General features: G+C 38.1%; 1 protein-coding gene across 11 annotated transcripts in view; it reads right to left on the bottom strand.

The window, feature by feature from the left end:
• Nucleotides 1-19,537, bottom strand: part of TMCC1 (transmembrane and coiled-coil domain family 1) — a 248,589-nt gene that overhangs the window by 133,150 nt on the left and 95,902 nt on the right. The window contains exon 1 of one of the 11 annotated variants that reach the window (XM_058437334.1): nucleotides 15,878-18,560. The exons of 9 other annotated variants lie outside the window; for them this stretch is intronic. In XM_058437334.1, the coding sequence (XP_058293317.1) occupies nucleotides 15,878-15,916 (39 nt within the window). In that variant the 5' untranslated portion in view covers nucleotides 15,917-18,560. Of the gene's footprint in view, nucleotides 1-1,141; nucleotides 3,017-15,877; nucleotides 18,561-19,537 lie in introns of those variants that run through there. One more of the 11 variants, XM_058437336.1, reaches the window with a different exon arrangement.

The following is a 19,537-nucleotide window of genomic DNA, read 5'->3' as shown; positions in this document are numbered from 1 at the left end:
ATAGTCCAGCATAATTACAAAAACTGTACTATTTTCTCAAGGCAATGTATTCCCTTTAAAGGAAGAAAGAATGGTGATATGGTCTGGCTGTGTGTCCCCAACCCAATCTCATCTTGAATTGTCATCCAAATTGTAATCCCCACGTTGGGGGAGGGACCTCATGGAAGGTGATTAGATCATGGTGGGGCGGGGGGGGGCAGTCTCCCCATGCTGTTTTCATGATAGTGAGTTCTCACAAAATCTGATGGTTTTATATGAGGCTTTTCCCCCTTTTGCTCAGCACTTCTCCTTCCTGCCATCATGTGAAGAAGGATGTGTTTACTGCCCCTTCTGCCATGATTGTAATTTTCCTGAGGACTCCCAGCCCTGTGGATCTGTGAGTCAATTAAACCTTTTTCCTTTATAAATTATCCAGTCTCAGGCGGTTCTTTATAGTAGCATGAGAACAGACTAATACAGATGGAGTAACCTAACTCCATCCTAACAGGGGTTTTGTTTTGTAGTTTGTTTGTTTTTTTTTGTGGATCTTTTTTTCTTCCCTGAACCTCACATCAAACAACCGTTTGCCAAAACTTGATTTGGCAATTCATTCAGAATTCCATGAATTACAGTAGAAGCACAACATTCTCTATCATAATACAGTATACACAGACTTCCTAGCAGCAGCAAATCAACTAAGAATGGTCATGTGCTTTCAGAAATGAATTGGTAGCAGAAATTAAACACTAAAATGTAACTTCCAAGGAAAGTTAAATTTTCTTCTTAGATTTTACTTCTAGTCAGCATTGCAAAATTAAAATATCTCTTATATTTTAATACTTAATTTTCTACACAGGCTAAAGCCAAGGTAATTTCTTAAGATCATTTTTTCTAATAACAGCCATATAATGAAACAATCTTCGAGTTCTTAACAATCACATTATCTCTTTCCCCAGGTGGCATTCTCATCATCTGTATTTACTATTTCACTAAAAATTCTTTCCAATATGACATCATATTTTAGAGATGTAAATAAGTATGGGTGATACATTTATGTGGTAGTTAGTCCTTTGATATTATGGGTAAATATCCTCAAAGCAGTAGTTATATAATTAAAAGTTATTTTAAAAACATACTGAGAGTCTTTATGCTAAAGATTTACCTCTTTGAGTTCTTTTTAGACCTTAGCAGATCAAGAGGCCTCAAGAAAAGGAAATATTATGAAGTCATATCTTTCCAAGTAAACTGCCAATCACGCCAACATCTACATCCTAAACGAAAATGGAACAATGTGCAGTAAAGCATTACTCTTTTTCAGTATATACACAATAAGGAGGTTTGGTCACTGAATAGTTTCAACAGATCTAAAGACTATTTCTGGCTTCACTACTGCTATATTCTGCAATCTTGAGTTATCAGTTACTTCATCTTCCTAGGCAGTAGTACAAGAGACAGATAACACCACTTTGTCACTTTAATCCTTAGCTGCCATGCCAGCAGAGTTTATTCAATCATATTTCTGATACTGAAAAAACTTTTATTTGACTTTACTGCCTCATCCCATTACAAGCCATTCTGATCCCATTTTTTCACTGTTAAACTTCTCAAAGAAGCTGCCCATACTAACTCCATTTCCCCATCTTTTTACCTTATCACCCTGTCATCTAATGTCCATCCTACTAAACTAAAATTATATTTCTCAAATTTTACTACTTTACCAACATAATGAGAAAAGCAGTAAACTGAAGGAGTCAGCAGGGAATTTAGGCTCAAGCCCTCAATTTGATAATTACAAGATATGTATATTTAAGCATATCATTTCACATCTTTGCACATCACTTTCCTTATTTGTAAAGTGAACAGGTTAGATGATGATCTCCAGGGTCTCTTCCTCTACTGAACCTATTGCTGTATAACTAAATTCATCTTCATATGTAATTTCTCTTTGGCATTTGACACTAAGCACCACCTCCACCCTTCCACCCCTCTATTATTTGCTTAAAGCCCTTCCATTCGTTTTTCGACTATTACCTCTAAGTTAATATCACCATAACCTAACTCTAAATTCTCTACTTCCAAATAAAAAATCTCTTTACTTAGCCATTCTACCTTCATCAAAAACATAATATACCCAAACTTGAATTTACACCCAATCCAACAAATCACTCTTCAGCTTACCCCAAATCTTCTATTTCCTTAGATTCCTCAATACCCAGAGTCTTGGCTTAAAATGAAAACCCTGAGTCTTCCTTCATGTCCTTCCTACATCTTATTTTCATTAAATTCTATTAATCCTTCCTTCTAAATAACTAGTATCTGCCTCTTTTAAATTTCATCATTCATGGATCGTTTACTCTAAAAGCCTACTACTTGTTCTCTCAAACCTAATCCCTTCACTTTCCATAACATTCAGTATTCTCTTGCATTGTCCAGTATGATAGCCACTAACTACAGGTTGCTAATTAAATTAAAATTAAAATTAAGCAAAATTAAAAATTTAGTTCCTCCATCACATAAGCTGCATTTCAAGTCACATGAGGCTAGTGACTATTACACTGGCCATCACAGATACAGATACAGTTTCATCCTCACAGAAAGTTCTATTGGATGGCTCTGTAATCTTAGGCAAAACCTCTTACCACACTATTTACACCATGGGTTTTCTTCTATTAAAGAACATGGGCTGGTTTTCTAACACTTATCTAAACCAGTCTAAAATCTTTCTCCTGGCATCCAAACTCTCCAGATTTGGCTCCATCAAACACCTTCATTCATTTTCTTTGCCGACACATACTCTGTTGGTCAAGCTGTTTTCACTGATCATGTAGGGTACTATGCTTTCATTACCACATTAATTCATTCAATAAATGAACTATGTGGAGACATTTCTAGGTTCTAGGAATACTGCAGAGAATAAAGCAAATAGTACTCGACAGGTCAAGTTTTAATTCTTTTTTTCCTCTTCTAGCACTGGCTCTCTGCCTATCTACCTTTCAAACCTCATCTCCTTCAGGCTTTCTTAGGTTACCTTCCCCCTCTTTGAGCTCTCAGAACGGTTGTATATAGCCTACATTTAGACGCAATTAAATACAACTTAGTTTTATCTTCTTTCAGGCTTTGTCTTCCCAACTAGAATTTAAGCTACTTAAAGAATCTAGCAAAGAACAGCAAGGGGGCCAGTGTGGCTAGAATAAAATGAGTAAAGAGAAAATAGAATATGATGTCAAAGAGTTAATGGAAAGCAGACTATGTGGGGCCCTAAATACCATGTAAGAGTGAGTGAGAAAGGAAGGCACTGGAGGGTTTTGATCATTTGGCTTAAGTTTTATTAGTATCACTTTGGCTAATAAAGTGTGTTAAGCAAGAATGGATACTGGGAGACCAGCTAGGAGGTTAATACAATAAAACAGAAGAAAAAAGATGGTAGCAGAGATGAGTAGTTAATACTCAAATTTTAGGTATATTTAAAAAGTGGAGCCAAGAGAATTTGCTGATATACTGGGAATAAGAAAGAGGCATTGCAGATAACTCAAAGATCTTGGAGTTGAAGGATCAAGGTGCCATTAACTGAGATGGGGAAGACCAAGAGAACCAGGGAGGAGAAATGATACCAAAAGCTTAGTTCTGGATACTTTGAGTTTGAAATGTCTGTCAGACATTCTAATGGAGATGTCAAATAGGCAGCTGAGTTCTGTAGGTCCAGAGTACAAGGGAATGATCATGACTGGAAATATACATTTGAGAATTTTCAACATATAGGTGGTATTTAACACCAACAGACTGGATAAAATCACCAAGAAAGCCGTAAATTGAACTGAGCCTAGGCCACAGCAATATTAATTCAAAGGACAGGATGATAATGAGGAACCAGGAAAGGAGACTGAGATTGAGTGACTAGTGATAGTGAGGTGTATAGTATCCTGGAAGGCAAGTGAATAAAGTGTTTCACTGAGGAGGGAAAGATCAACATGTAAAAGGTTGCTGAAAACTAAGATGAGAACTAAGAATTGAAAACTGGATTTAGCAATAGGGAAATACTGAACACCTTGGCAAAAGTATATTTGGGAGAGTAGTATGGGTGAAATGACCAACAACAGAACCAAAATGATATTAATATATATTTTACAGTCTTCAAGGCTATAGAATTAGAATGGTACTAACAGATAGAACAATCTTTCTCAATGCTTACTCCTCTTTTGACTCTTACAGGGAACTACTTTTACTGGAGTAGAAGGGGTTGGAGGAAAGAGAGAGGGGCATCTCCTGGGAATGTGTGCCATCATCTTTTCTACAACTTTTCAGGTAGTTGCTGAATACCATTTGATTACCATATGAACTGCGGTATGTTATTTCCTTTTTTGTTTTATTTGGAGATAGACAGAAAATATTTGGAAGCTAATAGAATCTTCCATTTATCAGCAAAAGTACTATTTCTGACAACTTTAATGGCAGAAGATGAAATACTGTTTAAACACCCAGCGAATTTAGAAACCAGAATGGGGACTTTCATATAGACTGCATCCCTTAAGAAAAGCTATTTTACAGTAGCCTTTTGACTTAATTTGAATAACAGGCAACGTGATTCCTGAAGTCACAAAATATAAATTCAAAACTTTACAAAGCCAAACAGATATATCTTTTTATTGTTACTATAACAGTTGGGTTAGGTATGTCAGACCCAGGGACAGCTCAAGTATTGTGTCACTACTCTCTTCAGATGAATGACATATGATTCCTTTTACCCTCTTTAGCTAGATTCAGAAAGGCATCAGATCCTTATTAGTCTCTATATATCTAAATAGCTAAATGTACTTGCTCATTGAATAGAGATGGGAAATCTCATTAGGGTATTTCTAAATACTGATGTTTATGCAGGAATCTAAATGATAAAAATCCATAGAGATACAATTTCCTAAATCTCAAGGTCAAGGAAACATGTAATTAGAACACAGAAAACTTTCCAATAGTCAGTACAGCTCTAGCATTTATTTTGTGATCTTTTTTTTTCCACATGATATACCCCTTATTAAATATGGTTGATTATCACCTCCTGACAAAGACCTTCATCTATAAAGTAGGGAAATCTGTTTTCTCACAAGCACCAAAATAGAAAAAAAAAAAGGACCAAAAGTTGCCTTCAGGGCCTGTTTTAAGTATTTGATAGTTGCAAAATGTGGTCTGGAATATTACTTTCTACTTAGGAATTTTAAATACCATTTCAAGCATATTCACATCCATTGTTTCATTTGCTTCTATGAGGTAGTAGGGTAAATAATCATGCCATTGTAAAATTCAGGAACTGAAGCACAGAGAAATTAAATGGTCTGTCTAAAATTAGAATAGAAGAACTCTTCTACCTTGAAATCTTTTCATCACACCAAAAAGATGAAGTTAGAAATGTGGATACCTATTATTCAAGAAGTAGGCTGATAATTTATTGCCATTTCTGATATTCAGACTTGTCTGATAGCTCGGAAAGAAGATAATATTGGCAGAGACTGCAATATTTGCATACCTTTCTGAGGTTTCAACAAATATTTGGTATCTTCAATGTGTCAAGCCTTATCAAACATGGTATCACTCTGCAGTAGAATGAAAACTGGATTAGACGTAGCCTGGGGTGAAGATGGCAGTGGTAGTATGGGAAGAGATGGGAAAAAGAAGACAAGGAGACAAGCAAAGTTTTGATTATTCCTTATACTCAAATTCATTCATGAAACTTTTTTTTTTTTTTTTTTAGCAGCTACCAAGTACCAGACATTATTCTATGTTCCTGGATATAGAAGTGAATTAAAACAGAAAAAAGTCCTTGTCATAAGGTTTATATTGGGGTAAGTTACAGGCAAAGAAAAGTAATAGGCTGGGCGTGGTGGCTCATGCCTGTAATCCCAGCACTTTGGGAGGCCGAGGCGGGCGGATCAAGACGTCAGGAAATCGAGACCACAGTGAAACCCTGTCTCTACTAAAAATGGAAAAAATTAGCCCAGCGCAGTGGCAGGCATCAGTAGTCCCAGCTACTTGGGAGGCTGAGACAGGAGAATGGCTTGAACCTGGGAGGCGGAGCTTGCAGTGAGCCAAGATCGCGCCACTGCACTCCAGCCTGGGTGAGGGCGACAGACAGCGACTTTCCGTGAAAAAAAAAAAAAAAATATATATATATATATATATAGTATGTCAGATAATGATAAATACATGGTGGGGGGTGGGAAGAGTGTGTGGAGGGAGTGGTTTCACTATTTCATAATAAAAAAGGACAGTCAGCTAGACATGGTGGTTCGCACTTATAATCCCAGCACTTTGGGAGGATGAGGTAGGAACTTGAGGCCATGAGTTTGAGACCATCCTGGGCAACATAGTGAGATCCTATCTCTACAGAAAATTTAAAAATTAGCCAGGCATGGTGGTGCATGCCTGTAGTCCCAGCTACTTGGGAGGCTAAGGGAGATCACCTGAGCCTTTAGTGATCCCCTTCAGCCCAGGAGTTTGAGGCTGCAGTAAGCTCTGATCACACCATTGCACTCCAGCCTGGGTGACAGGAGCGAGACCCTCATCTCTTTTAAAAAAACAAAACAGTCATTGTGAGCCTCCAGAAAAGGTGACATTTCAGCTGAGACCTCAAGAAAGTGGGAAAGTAATCCAATGCAAATATTTGGAGGAAAAGTTTTCCAGGTAGAGGAGAGAACCAGTTGATAATTGTATTTAGATAACACCCAACCATTGGGGCTTCAAGATGAACAAGGATGTTCATGCAAAGGACCTGCAGCAGAGCTGTGGTATGTCTGAAATACAGCAAGAAATTGGATGTAGCTAGAGTAGTGTGAGTAAAAAACAGTAATAAACAAAGTAAATGTTCATCTTTATACCTAACTTATGACCCCCAATTACCATGTTCCAAGTTTTCTCCAAGTTAGAATATACATAGAATTTACATTGTATGCTTTAAAATTTCTTGAAGTCCCAGTGGTTGAGTGTTATCTAAATACAGTGATCAATAGCATTTCATAAGGCTCAAACTCAAATAACCATTCACCACTAGATACTGAATAGACTGGGTCAGATTCCAATGGTGCCCAAAGGGAATCTGTTAATTGAGATCAGCCTTTATGTCTATTTTCCTAAGTCTCAATACACATACACACATACACACACACATACACACACACACACAGACACAGACACACACACACACACACAAAGTAGTTACACTCAGGTGTTGTTTATACCATGTAGATCTATGATCTTCAAATGATTAGAAGACAGTGAAAGAATGTTAGACAAGTTTATTAAGGCTTTCCAGCTACAGTTCCATATATTAATTGATAATATTAAGCAACCTACATATATTACTTAGAAGAGTTTCCTAGATTTACCCCTCTATTCCCTCCACAGAAGTTAAGACATTTAGTTTAGCAACCCCATTACCTTAAATATCCCAGAGAAAATGTAAATTTAGTCTTATAAGATTAGATTTTGAAAGGATGTTCATGTTAGAACTTACCCTCACCCTTCTATTTTTTAAGACAGAGTCTTGCTTTGTCACCGAGGATGGAGTATAGTGGCGCGATGTTGGCTCACTGCAATCTTCGCCTTCTAGGTTCAAGTGATTCTCATGTCACAACCACCTGAACAGCTGGGATTACATTATAGCTGTGTGCCACCATGCCTGGCTAATTTTTGTATTTTTAGTAGAGATGGGGTTTTGCCATGTTGGCCAGGCTGGTCTTGAATTCCTCGCCTCAAGTGATTCACCTGCCTTGGCCTCCCAAAGTGCTGGCATTACAAGTGTGAGCCGCCGTACCCAGCCATGTCAAAACTCCTTAAAAAGAACAGATACTAAACATGGCATGCCTTTCCCTCTCAACAAAATCTTATCTAGTGATGTTGCTCCCTTCCTGCAATATTTTCCTCCTGTCCTTCATCTATTATCAGTGATTTGCATATGAAGGAATTTCTCCAGGAGTATGCACCAGACTGGTGAGGGGCTTTTCAAAATCCCTCCCAAATGATCACTACTTTGAGCCTAGTCATATTCTTGAGATATGCTGGGGGTGACAGGGGAAGGAGTCTTGGGAATCACTGATCCAAATCCTCTAGGTCCAGCTAAAATCCTATTTCCTCTATGGGAGTTTTCAAGTCCACCTCAGGTTCAAAGGAAGAGCTCCTTCCCTCTTCTAAATATATATTTATTCACCATTAATTTCAAAAAAATTAAAAGCTCACGTTAGTATTTTAACTGTCTTATCTCCCCAGTTATGATGAACTTTCCCATAAGAGTCATAGCAGTATGCTTTGTCTAAGAAAAGGTACTCGAGTTCCAATATATCATAAAATGAAGAGAAATCCATTTTGTATGAGGTAAATTTCCATTTCAAGGAATGTCTGTTTTCACAAAATTTTGTATTTTCTCCTAATAGTATGAGGTAGAAGAAATCTACATCTTCTCAAGTAAGTTTATGATTAACTTGATGAGTTTTCTTGCTATTCTCAAATCGGAATTATCCAGACCTGGCTAGAAACTAAAGTCTAAGCCCGTTCATTAAAGTCTTGAATTTATTTACTTTTGCCAAGAACAGCTATATAAAATTAGATTCCTCCTGGTATAAAATTGGGTGTTTTCTTAGATATTTGCTATCAAAAGTCATTTTTCTTGGAAATATACTCTGGCAGCACATAAGAAATCACCATATGTTTTATATCACAAAGGGATCCTAGATAATGCTTTTCACATGAGGAGAAACCTTCAGAGAGGTGAAATGACTTACCAAAGTCACATAGCCATGATTTACTTAATTTCAATGACAAAAATCTTTGGAATAAATTTTAAGTGAAAAGGAAAGCTATGAAATTTTTATTATACATGCTACCTTTGGGTTTAAGATGGATTCTTCTCACACTAAATTTCCAGTAAATAAGGGCAAAGTGATCTGTTTCTTACAACCCATATGATAGAACAGACTGAAATTTAAGAGAGATTTCCTGTGCTACCACAAGGGAAGTTGCATGTCCATTGTTTTCTTCTTATTAAACATATTTTTCAGTAGGATTTTGTTACAATTCCTTGTATATAATGAATGCAGAGGTTAAGTCCTAACTAACCTCATGGTGTCCAAGAGAACAAATTCTTCTTTTCATAGTCTAATGTAAGCCAAAATGATAAAAAAAAAAGAATATTTCACATTATTATTACAAGCAATTTGGCATAATGAGTAAAATGTGTTCCTGCCTTTATAAATGATTCCCAAAATATGCTTTCAGAATAGTATGCTTAATTTATCCAAAAAGAGATGCATTTAAACAAGTTTTTTAAGTGTTAATGATTCTATACTACAAACTTGTGTGTTACTTACAAAGTTTATCTTCAACCTGTGATTAACACAGATGGTTGGCAGAAAGTTCCAACCCAGGAGATTATCTTTCAGCTACTAAACTTTAAGAAAACTATTGGCAATAGTTTTCACTGAAGAATAACAAATCTGAAATTTACTTCCACATTATGAACTTGTAACACATTTGAACTAGGGCTACTATTTAAGGAAGTGAATGTACCTGGTAAAGAGTTTTAAAAAGCAAATCTCCCTCCCATCCACCTATGTCTCCAAATCCTCCTCACAAAGGCAGTCACTGTTACCTATATATACACAAAAGGAAGGGGAAGAGTATATGTGCATATATTCTAAAGTAATTTTAAAGAACAGTCACATCTCTTTTTAAAATAATACTCAAATCAAACCAATGGATAGCTGTGTACTTAAAAAATAAAAAACTAGCACCCTTCCAAGGAGATTTAACTATCTTCTCTGGGTAGCATATTTTGCTCTCTCAGGTCTACATGGTCAACAATTTATTACTGTTGTTATTTTTTAAATGGCATCACTATCATGAAGGCATTTCAGAATTATACATATTTCTAAATTAGTTTCTCTATTTTTAGCCTATTATTTCCCAAAGTATTTGAATAGGGAGGTCATTCTCTATTCCTTATCGATTCCCACTATGTCAACAATACACGACATTGATCTTACTGGGGCCTTTTTTTTTTTTTTTTGTGAGACGGAGTCTCGCTCTGTCGCCCAGGCTGGAGTGCAGTGGCAGGATCTCCACTTACTGCAAGCTCTTCCTCCCGGGTTGACACCATTCTCCTGCCTCAGCCTCCCCAGTAGCTGGGACTACAGGCGCCTGCCACCATGCCCAGCTAATTTTTTTTTTTTGTATTTTTAGTAGAGATGGGGTTTCACTGTGTTAGCCAGGATGGTCTCGATCTCCTGACCTCGTGATCCGCCCACCTCGGCCTCCCAAAGTGCTGGGATTACAGGCGTGAGCCACCGCGCCCGGCCTTACTGGGGTCTTATTTCATGTAACAGAAGAACACCATCAATCTTCCTATTCTGGTTTTGTAAAATACCAAAATGTTTGATCTCCTCTAATGTTGGACATTTGAGTATTCAAGTTCTAGAAAGCAGATAGACATATGCATAGTAGCAATTAGAATGCTACCTGATTTAAGCCTCCTAAAAGTGGGTTAATGATTAACAAGGAGATATTACATTTAACTGTTAGTAAAATAGAAATGCAAAACATTACATTTCCAAGTATGAAATTTGTCAATGTCTAGAGTAACAGAGAAAATTACATAAAAAGCATAAGAAGGAAAGGTATGTCCTTCCATTATTTGAAAACATGCATCCAGTACTGACTCTACCTATGCATTCGGGACTGTTAATTACATATAATACTATACTACTTCACTGTACCCACCTAGTGCTTATCATTAAGAGGGCTCAACATACCTTTTAAAAACTGCGGTAAAATATACATAAAATTTACCATTTTAGTCATCAAAATACTTTTAAACAACCCTAATTAACCTACTCAAGATGGAAATAAGAGATCTCTATTTACTTTTAAAAAGATATCACAGAAGATTAAGTCAGTCATGTATCATAGGCCATAAACCCAAAAGAAATCAGGTAGAAATTCAAAGGAAACTACTTCTGAAAAAAACAACAGGTTTTATTAAAAATTCAAATTCTGACCAACATTTCTCCACTTCTTTTTTTTTTTTTTTTTTTTTTTTTGAGACAGAATCTCGCTCTGTCGCCCAGGCTGGAGTGCAGTGGCGCGATCTCGGCTCACTGCAAGCTCCGCCTCCTGGGTTCATGCCATTCTCCTGCCTCAGCCTCCTGAGTAGCTGGGACTACAGGCGCCTGCAACCACGCCCAGCTAATTTTTTGTATTTTTAGTAGAGACGGGGTTTCACCGTGTTAGCCAGGATGGTCTCGATCTCCTGACCTCGTGATCTACCCACCTCGGCCTCCCAAAGTGCTGGGATTACAGGCGTGAGCCACTGTGCCCGGCTCTCCACTTCTTAATTTTCTTTTATTGATAACAAACTGATACCAAGTGACAGGACACTATGAGATGTGGAAATGGCAAGGGTAGCATTTTTAGACTAAAATATTTCCAAATGCTTTATAAGTCTGGATTAAATAATTTCAATAAAATCAACAGAACTGGGAAAAGATGCCACAAACCTATTTCTCAGCTATTAATCTCTTCACAGGCCAACCCAAGACATATTGGTAGGATTTTTACCTTCATGTTTTTTCACCATATGAAAAATGTAAAGACAGCAAAAGAAAGCTCTCAAATAGAACAGGAAGAAAATAAGGTATGATTGAAAAAGAATCATCACCGATTTACTGTTATTTCAATGATCTTTAATATAGAAAGTGGGTGCTGTGAGGCTACCTCTATCCTAAAGTAAGTAAGTCTCACATGAAAACGTGAAAATAAATGTGAACTTCAAACTGAGCTAACTATTCAGATTCATATCTGGAAAATTAAAGTTTGAGTTACTATCTTAGAACAATCTGTATGGCATTTATCTTTCATGTTAGAATGGTCAGAAAATAAATGTTCATATTTGCTTATATATGCACAAACAGTGGGATAAATAAGAAACTGGTTACCTACAGAGATAGGGGTATGAACTACATGAAATGACACAGCCAGAAGCTGAGATTTCAGTTATGTAATTTAAAATTTTGAACTGTGAAAATAATTACCATTCAAAAGTAAAATAAAAGGGTATAATATTTTACTGAGATAATATTTACAATTTTTCTCAAAGCTCCCCTACCCTTTATCATACTTTAGAAAAAACTGATTTTCTGCTACCTATAAATGATTTTGGGAAATAGTTTCCTCTGATCAGAGTGCAGACCACAGTAATTTAAGAAGGACTTTCTAAAGAATGTCTAACTCATTGTATTTCATCCTTAAACATTATAGAAACTCAAGAGTAAATTTTTCTCCTTAATAGAAGTTCTTTAAAAGGCAGTGCAATTTAAAGTTTCACAACTGCATGCAGGTAAGTTTCAACTTACATCTAATTACTCCATATTTAATATGGCTTTATTAAATCAATGATCTTATTCAAATCAACACTTCTCTGGCCAAAGAAAACAAATTTAATTATGGGAAGTATTTTACCAAGTTTGACTGCTAAGTTCAAACTCTATTGGACACATACTTCAGTTCTACAGAAAAGGGCTGCTCTAAGGAAGTTACCCAAGTTACCCAAGTTTATTTATTGTTTTCTGTCGTAGATAAACATAGAAAAACATCGGAGACCATGATACAGAGAATGATTGACACGCCATCGATTTTTTTTTTTTGGACGGAGTCTCGCTCTGTCACCCAGGCTGGAGGGCAGTGGTGCAATCTCTCAGCTCACTGCAAGCTCGGCCTCCCGGGCTCACACCATTCTCTTGCCTCAGCCTCTTGAGTAGCTGGGACTACAGGCACCCGCTACCACGCCCAGCTAATTTTTTGTATTTTTAGTTTCACCGTGTTAGCCAGGATGGTCTCGATCTCCTGACCTCGTGATCTACCCGCCTTGGCCTCCCAAAGTGCTGGGATTACAGGTATGAGCCACCATGCCCCGCCAGACATGCCAGAAATTTAGGGAGGCAGTTGGTGTGGGGAAACAGAAGGGGTTTGCTTGTTAGACCTACATTTGACTCGACTTCCTGTTGATCTTGTCCAAATGACTTAACGTCTCTGAAACTCAGTTTCTTTTAATGATAAAAAACAAGCTGATACTATCTAACTCAAGAATCATTTAAAAGAATTAAATGAAATATCCATATTGACAGGTTCTAGACTATTTTGGATGGCTCACGCAGGAGACATGGGACAGGAAGAAAAAGGTTTCCTTAATAAGTATTTTTGAAGTCACATGTAAGATAACTACAGAGGAAGAAAATGATCTAAAATGGCAAGGAAAATTGAGAACTTTTCTGTGAATCACATAACTGAGATCCAGTCAAAGAGAATAGGTGAGCATCTTTCTAAAAATGGAATGTTTTTTACTTCACCTAAATCTTAATTTACTTCCTTTTTTCTTAACTCAGATGTGAACATCTACCAGCCTACAACAATCATTTGAATATTCTAAGGAAAATATCCAGTGTAAGTAAGAATGACTATCAACCTTAATATAAAAAGCATCTAAAGTGGATATTAGGCTTAAAATTACTGCAAACATTTATATCTTCTTTCAGAAAATTTCCAAGGGAAATTAAAGAAATTTAAAGATGGTCACATCAGTACTTTTTTTTTGTTAAAATAGGAAATTGTTTTTAAAACTCAGATCTTAAGACAACTCTACTCCTGTGGAAAATTACTTATTAGCAAAAATGCTTGTTATTAAAGTCAGAAACATCTGAAATTGCTGCTGTTCAACTGTTTATATATATATCTATATATCTATGAAAAAACAATTTCATTTTGAGTGTTCAATATGTGCCAGAAATACCATAAACTGGGGCATGGCAGGTCCCCGGCTCTCAGGTAACCTATGGATTTAGCTGAAAAGACAAATAGAGGCATGATGCATTTGCTGATTTTCTTTCTTTCTTTTTTTTTTTTTTTTAAGACGGAGTCTCGCTGTCGCCCAGGCTAGAGTGCAGTGGCACGATCTCAGCTCACTGCAGCCTCTGCCTCCTGGGTTCAAGTGATTCTCCTGTGTCAGCCTCCCAAGTAGCAGGAACCACAGGCACACACCACCACGCCCGGTTTATTTTTATATTTTTAGTAGAGATGAGGTTTCACCATGTTGGCCACGCTGATCCATTTGCTGAGTTTGTTTTTTAAACTCACTAACATAACTATTCGGTTTCTCTTTCATATTTAAGTGCCTTACAGACTGAAATAATTAAAAATATTTTTTCAGTTCATTACTCTGATAGAACAATAAATTTGATAGACAACAAATTTCTTTAGATTTGGTCTAGATCATCCATTACAGGATCCATAAATCACATTAAAATGAGCAATAAGGGTACCAGTAAAAGGAATGAAAAAAGGCTACATCTTTGAGTGTTTTTATGTAATGTACCTAAAGACAGGATGCATCCCATTCCTTCAAAAGTGTACTTTTTGTAAATCAGTCTTTACGTTTTGTAAATCTATACATAGTATAGAGTGAAGAGGGTAAAGTTTAAAAAATAATTGGGAGAGAAGTATTGGCAGCAAAATACCCATAATATAGTTACCTTGTAATTAGAAAATTATCACCTGGCTCTCAACTATCAGACACTCTTGTGCAGGAATGTCACTGCCCTGATAATCTATCCATCTGCTTTTTAAATGTACTATATATATGAAAATACAAGCACTGGAGGACACTGAAAGAGCAACAAAAATGATTCTTTTTATTGTGTAAGAGAAATGTGGAGGCCTTCAAACACATACACACACACACCACGGGGAAGGGAGCAAGTTAAATACATTTTAATACTCCTAAAAATCCCGTTAGGCTTAGAAGTCCCAAGAAAAGCTATGGATATGTGACAGAGGGATGGAAGCAAGCACTTTGCTCATTTCTGCATCAGTGCACACACTCTACACTGGGGTCACCTGTGAGGGAACTAAAGGTTTTCCCGTAAGATCACAACACATTTCAGGATTTAACAGTTCTGATTAACAGCCAAGGCAGTGAAGAATGCCCACAGATTTACAATTTGTTTAAGCTTCTGTATTCAGGGAATGAACTGTGACACAACTGAGCCACCAACTGCTACATTTTTTAAATGGAGCTTTTAAAGAACACAATGGGTTTTGAAATAAAGCTCAACTCTTACCACACCTCTTTCCATATTAGTTTCTGCACTAAATGACTGGGTCAAGGAGGGCTGGCTACAGGCAGAGTGGATTTCATAAATCACCATCCCCTCTTAAATGAGTGCTTCACCTTTTTACTATTTTAAGTATGATTTTCTCAGGTTAAAAAAAACTTTTCCCCAAAAGCTGCACACATGGAACCTGCTTTTCAGTCAGAACTCTGTAAAAACTGCTTTGTGAGCCTCTCTGTAACTGCTTTTCATATACTTCATTAAGTATTCAAGTTTCTCAACACAACCACTCATTTTAACATTTTAATGCAAGTCTTGCTCATTGAACTATTTTATGGTAGTTTTTCTCAGTTTAATAGTGAAACGTATGAAAGCACTGATTCCACAGAGAAGAAGGCTTTCTCCTCTTGGTCCACAAGCTGCTAGATTAATTGCTAATTAAATACACACTTTCAACTCACAATTATCTCTTTCACACACACCCTTCTGGAAATGCTATCTCAGGAGCAAACTACAACTTTGCCCAAATTCAGATGACAGCTGCAGTTTTAGGGGAGGGAACATAATCTGGGGCTGCCAGTGCAGTCAGCCTTCAAGCTTTATGCCTGTCAGATAAAAGAACAAAAGGCAGTGCTTCCTCCCTCAGCCCCTCCTTAGCGCTGGAGGACGGCAGGCTTGACAGAACAGTTCCAGAGAAAAAGGAACCATGCTGAAGCAAGTGAGAGTTTCCCCTCCACAAACATACAAAACTACCAACCCACCTTGGATAGCTGCCTCCTGAGGCTAAAGCGCTGAACCATGATCACCCAGAAGATCTTCAGACAAAGCAATCCACGAAGGGTTTTTTAAATAACAGCTTCTTGGGAAAGTCGGTGGCAGAACATTTTGAAGACTGCCAGAGAAGTGCAAAGAATTTCCCTGGGAGTCTTAGCAAACTTGGAAAGCCTTCATTGTTCTATCAAGAGATACTGCAAAACCTACGTGGGAGAGGGCAGGGCGGGTGGGGCAGTAATCCTGAAGCCGCTGCACCCAGTGCCAAGCTCTTCTAGCACTTCCTGTGAGTCAGCTGTGAGGGGTCCAGACACAAGGACCACCCCTTCCCTTTCCACCAGACCAGTAGGCGAGGATGCCGCTGTGGTGCTACCTGAAACTCCAGGGGACAGACCTGATGTTCCGGTCCCTGTGGGAGGAGGAGTGGTGTGCGGGGGTCAGACAGCATCTGCTCCAAGTAGGAGATGGACAACTGTACCAATTCCTTCCCTCTTCAGCCCTCCCGGCGGCAGACAGTGTCCACTGCAGACAGCAACACCCCCTTCTCTACCTCCACCTTAGGTAATCCTTTAAGGTGAGGCAGTGTGAAAAAAAGGAGGTGGTAAAAAGCAAGCCCCTGGCTGTACCAGCTCCCTGCTCAAGAAGGAAACTCCTCCCAGCTGGGCTCGGCAGCTGTGCGGCTTTGTCTAGCATAATTGGCCAAGCCTTTCCTTTTATTCATAGGGAGGGGTCCTGCCTCAGGAAGGAATGTCAGGTGCAGAGAGGCATACTCCGACGGTGACTTCAACTTGTGCCAAAGTTAAACACACTAAAGTGGCCTCCTGAGGTAATTGCCCTCTCTTGTTGGAATAAAGTAATCGTTTAAAATCTACACACAAAACAAACAGAAGGAACAGCTCAGAGTGAATCAATGCAGGTAAAGAGGTATGAAAAATAACCATAAGAGCAGTTACAAAGATAAAAATATTCCCATCTTTGCCACTCTTCCTCTGTTTGGGTCTGCTTCCAGACAACCACTGTGAGGATAACGTTTCATTTAATGAAACTTTCCAGTGTATGTGCTCCTCTTGGAATTGTTCATTACTTCTGAATGAATTTAGTACTGATTAGGGCAGAACTCATTCATATATTTTTTTTCCCCTGTTCCAGTGTCTCTCAATTTCCTGTGAGCAAAGTTATGTCATATGCTACATTTAAAGCCTTTGTTGGAATGAACCTACTATGTGCAGTCACTATGTTAGGCAGTTCACATTTATTATCCTATTTATTTCTCAAAACAACCCTATAAAATCTATATTAAAATAGTCCTCCCTTAACTACAGTTTGTTCCCACAGTCAACTGCAATCCAAAAATATTTAAATGGAAAATTACAGAAACAAACCATTCAGAAGTTTTAAATTGCATGCCGTTCTGAGTAGCATGACAAAACCTCATGCCATCTTACCTGGGATGTGAATCATCCCTTTGTCCAGCATATCCACCCCTGGCTACCACCCGCTAGTGACTGAGTAAGCGATTTGGTCATCAGATCGACTGTTGCAGTATGGTAATGTTGTATTCAAATAACCCTTATTGTACTTAATAATGGTCACAAAGCACAAGAGGAGTGGTGCTGGCCTATTGTTATAATTGTTCTATTTTATTGTTACTGTTAACATCTTACTATGCCTAATTTCTGAATTAAACTTTACCACAGATATGTGTACAGGAAAAAACACAGTACAGTCGTAACCCACATGACATTTCAGTTAACAATGAGCCACATATATGACAGTGGTCCCATAAGATTATAATACTGTATTTTTATTGTACTTTTTCTATGTTTAGCTATGTTTAGATACACTAATACATACCACTGTATTAAAACTGCCTACAGTATTTAGTACAGTAACATGCTATATAGGTTTGTAGCCTAGGAGCAACAGGCTATACCACATAGCCGAGGTGTGTAGTAGGTTATGCTATCTAGGTTTATGTAAGGACACTCTACGATGTTCTCACAATGATGAAATCACCTAACAACCCATTTCTCAGAAGGCATCCCATTGTTAAATGACATGTGACTGTATATATAGGTTTCAGTACTATCTTCAGTTTCAGGCATCCACTGGGGGTCATGGAACATATCTCCTGTGGATAAGGGAAGACTACTGTCATATCCCAACTCTTCAAATAAGTAGTAATTTCTCTCTCTAAAACCTCAATATGGCCAGGTTCAGTGGCTCATACCTGTAATCCCAATGCTTTGGGAGGCTAAGGCAGCAGGATCACTTGACACCAGGAGTTCAAGACCAGCCTGAGCAACAAAGCTAGACCCTGTCTCTACAAAAAATAAGAATAAAAAAATTAGCTAGGTTTGGTAGCATGTGCTACCTAACTACTACTCAGGAGTCCTAACTACTTGGGAGACTGAGGTGGCAGGATTGCCTGAGTCCAGGAATTTGATGCTGCAGTGAGGCATGATGCTCCAGTCTGGGCAATAGAGTGAGACCCTATCTCTAAAAATAAAAACTAAATAAGACATCAATATTATTGTGAGAAAATCATGTAGTGTTTGTAACTTTTTTCTTCAGGTAAGAAACACAAAAAAATGGATTTGAAAAGACAGGTTTCTATGCAATGATTATTCTCAACTATGTTCATATCATACACTACCAGTATCCAATTATCACCAAATAGGATCTAAAATTTTACCTAAAAAATAACACACATAGGCCAGGCGCGGTGGCTCACGCCTGTAATCCCAGCACTTTGGGAGGCCGAGGCGGGTGGATCACGAGGTCAGGAGATCGAGACCATCCTGGCTAACACGGTGAAACCCCGTCTCTACTAAAAATACAAAAAATTAGCCAGGCGTGGTGGCAGGCACCTGTAGTCCCAGCTACTCGGGAGGCTGAGGCAGGAAAATGGCATGAACCCGGGAGGCGGAGCTTGCAGTGAGCCGAGATCGCGCCACTGAACTCCAGCCTGGGCGACAGAGCAACACTCCATTTCATAAACAAACAAAAAAAACAAAAATAAAAACACGTATTTCATAGTATCTCGGGAAGAGCACAGAAGATGCATCAAATTCAAACAAATAATAGGCTGCCAAGTCTCCAAAAAAAATTACCTAACCAAAATGTATATATAAAACGTTTAGGCTGGGCATGTGTGCTTATGCCTGTAATCCCTGCACTTTGGAAGGCCGAGGCAGGCAGATTGCTTGAGCTCAGAAATTCGAGAGTAGCCTGGGCTACATGGTGAAACACCATCTCTACAAAAAACACACAAAAAATTAGCTGGGCATGGTGGCATGAGTAGGTGGTCCCAGCTACTCGGGAGGCTGGAGTGGGAGGATCACTCGAGTCTGGGAGGCGGAAGCTGCAGTGAGCCAAGATCATGTCACTGCACTCCAGCCTGGGTGACAGAGAGACCCTGTCTCAAAACAAAACAAACAAACCAACCTTTTACTCTTAAAAACCTCAAGCAGAAAGAAGGTGAACATATCTAGGTGTATTTTTTGTAAACTTCCAAAGCTAAAAAGCTTTTAGATGAACACCTATAACCAAAAGTAAAGACTCCTTCATACCAAGGTTCAGAGAACACAATATAACCTAACATTCAAGCTGTTGAAAATTTAATTCCAAGTGGAAAGTAGGTTGACAGA

The sequence above is a fragment of the Hylobates moloch genome, unplaced genomic scaffold (genome assembly GCF_009828535.3).
Source record: "Hylobates moloch isolate HMO894 unplaced genomic scaffold, HMol_V3 SCAFFOLD_4, whole genome shotgun sequence".
NCBI classification, from domain to species: Eukaryota; Metazoa; Chordata; class Mammalia; order Primates; family Hylobatidae; genus Hylobates; species Hylobates moloch.
This window is presented reverse-complemented; position numbering and strand designations above follow the sequence as displayed.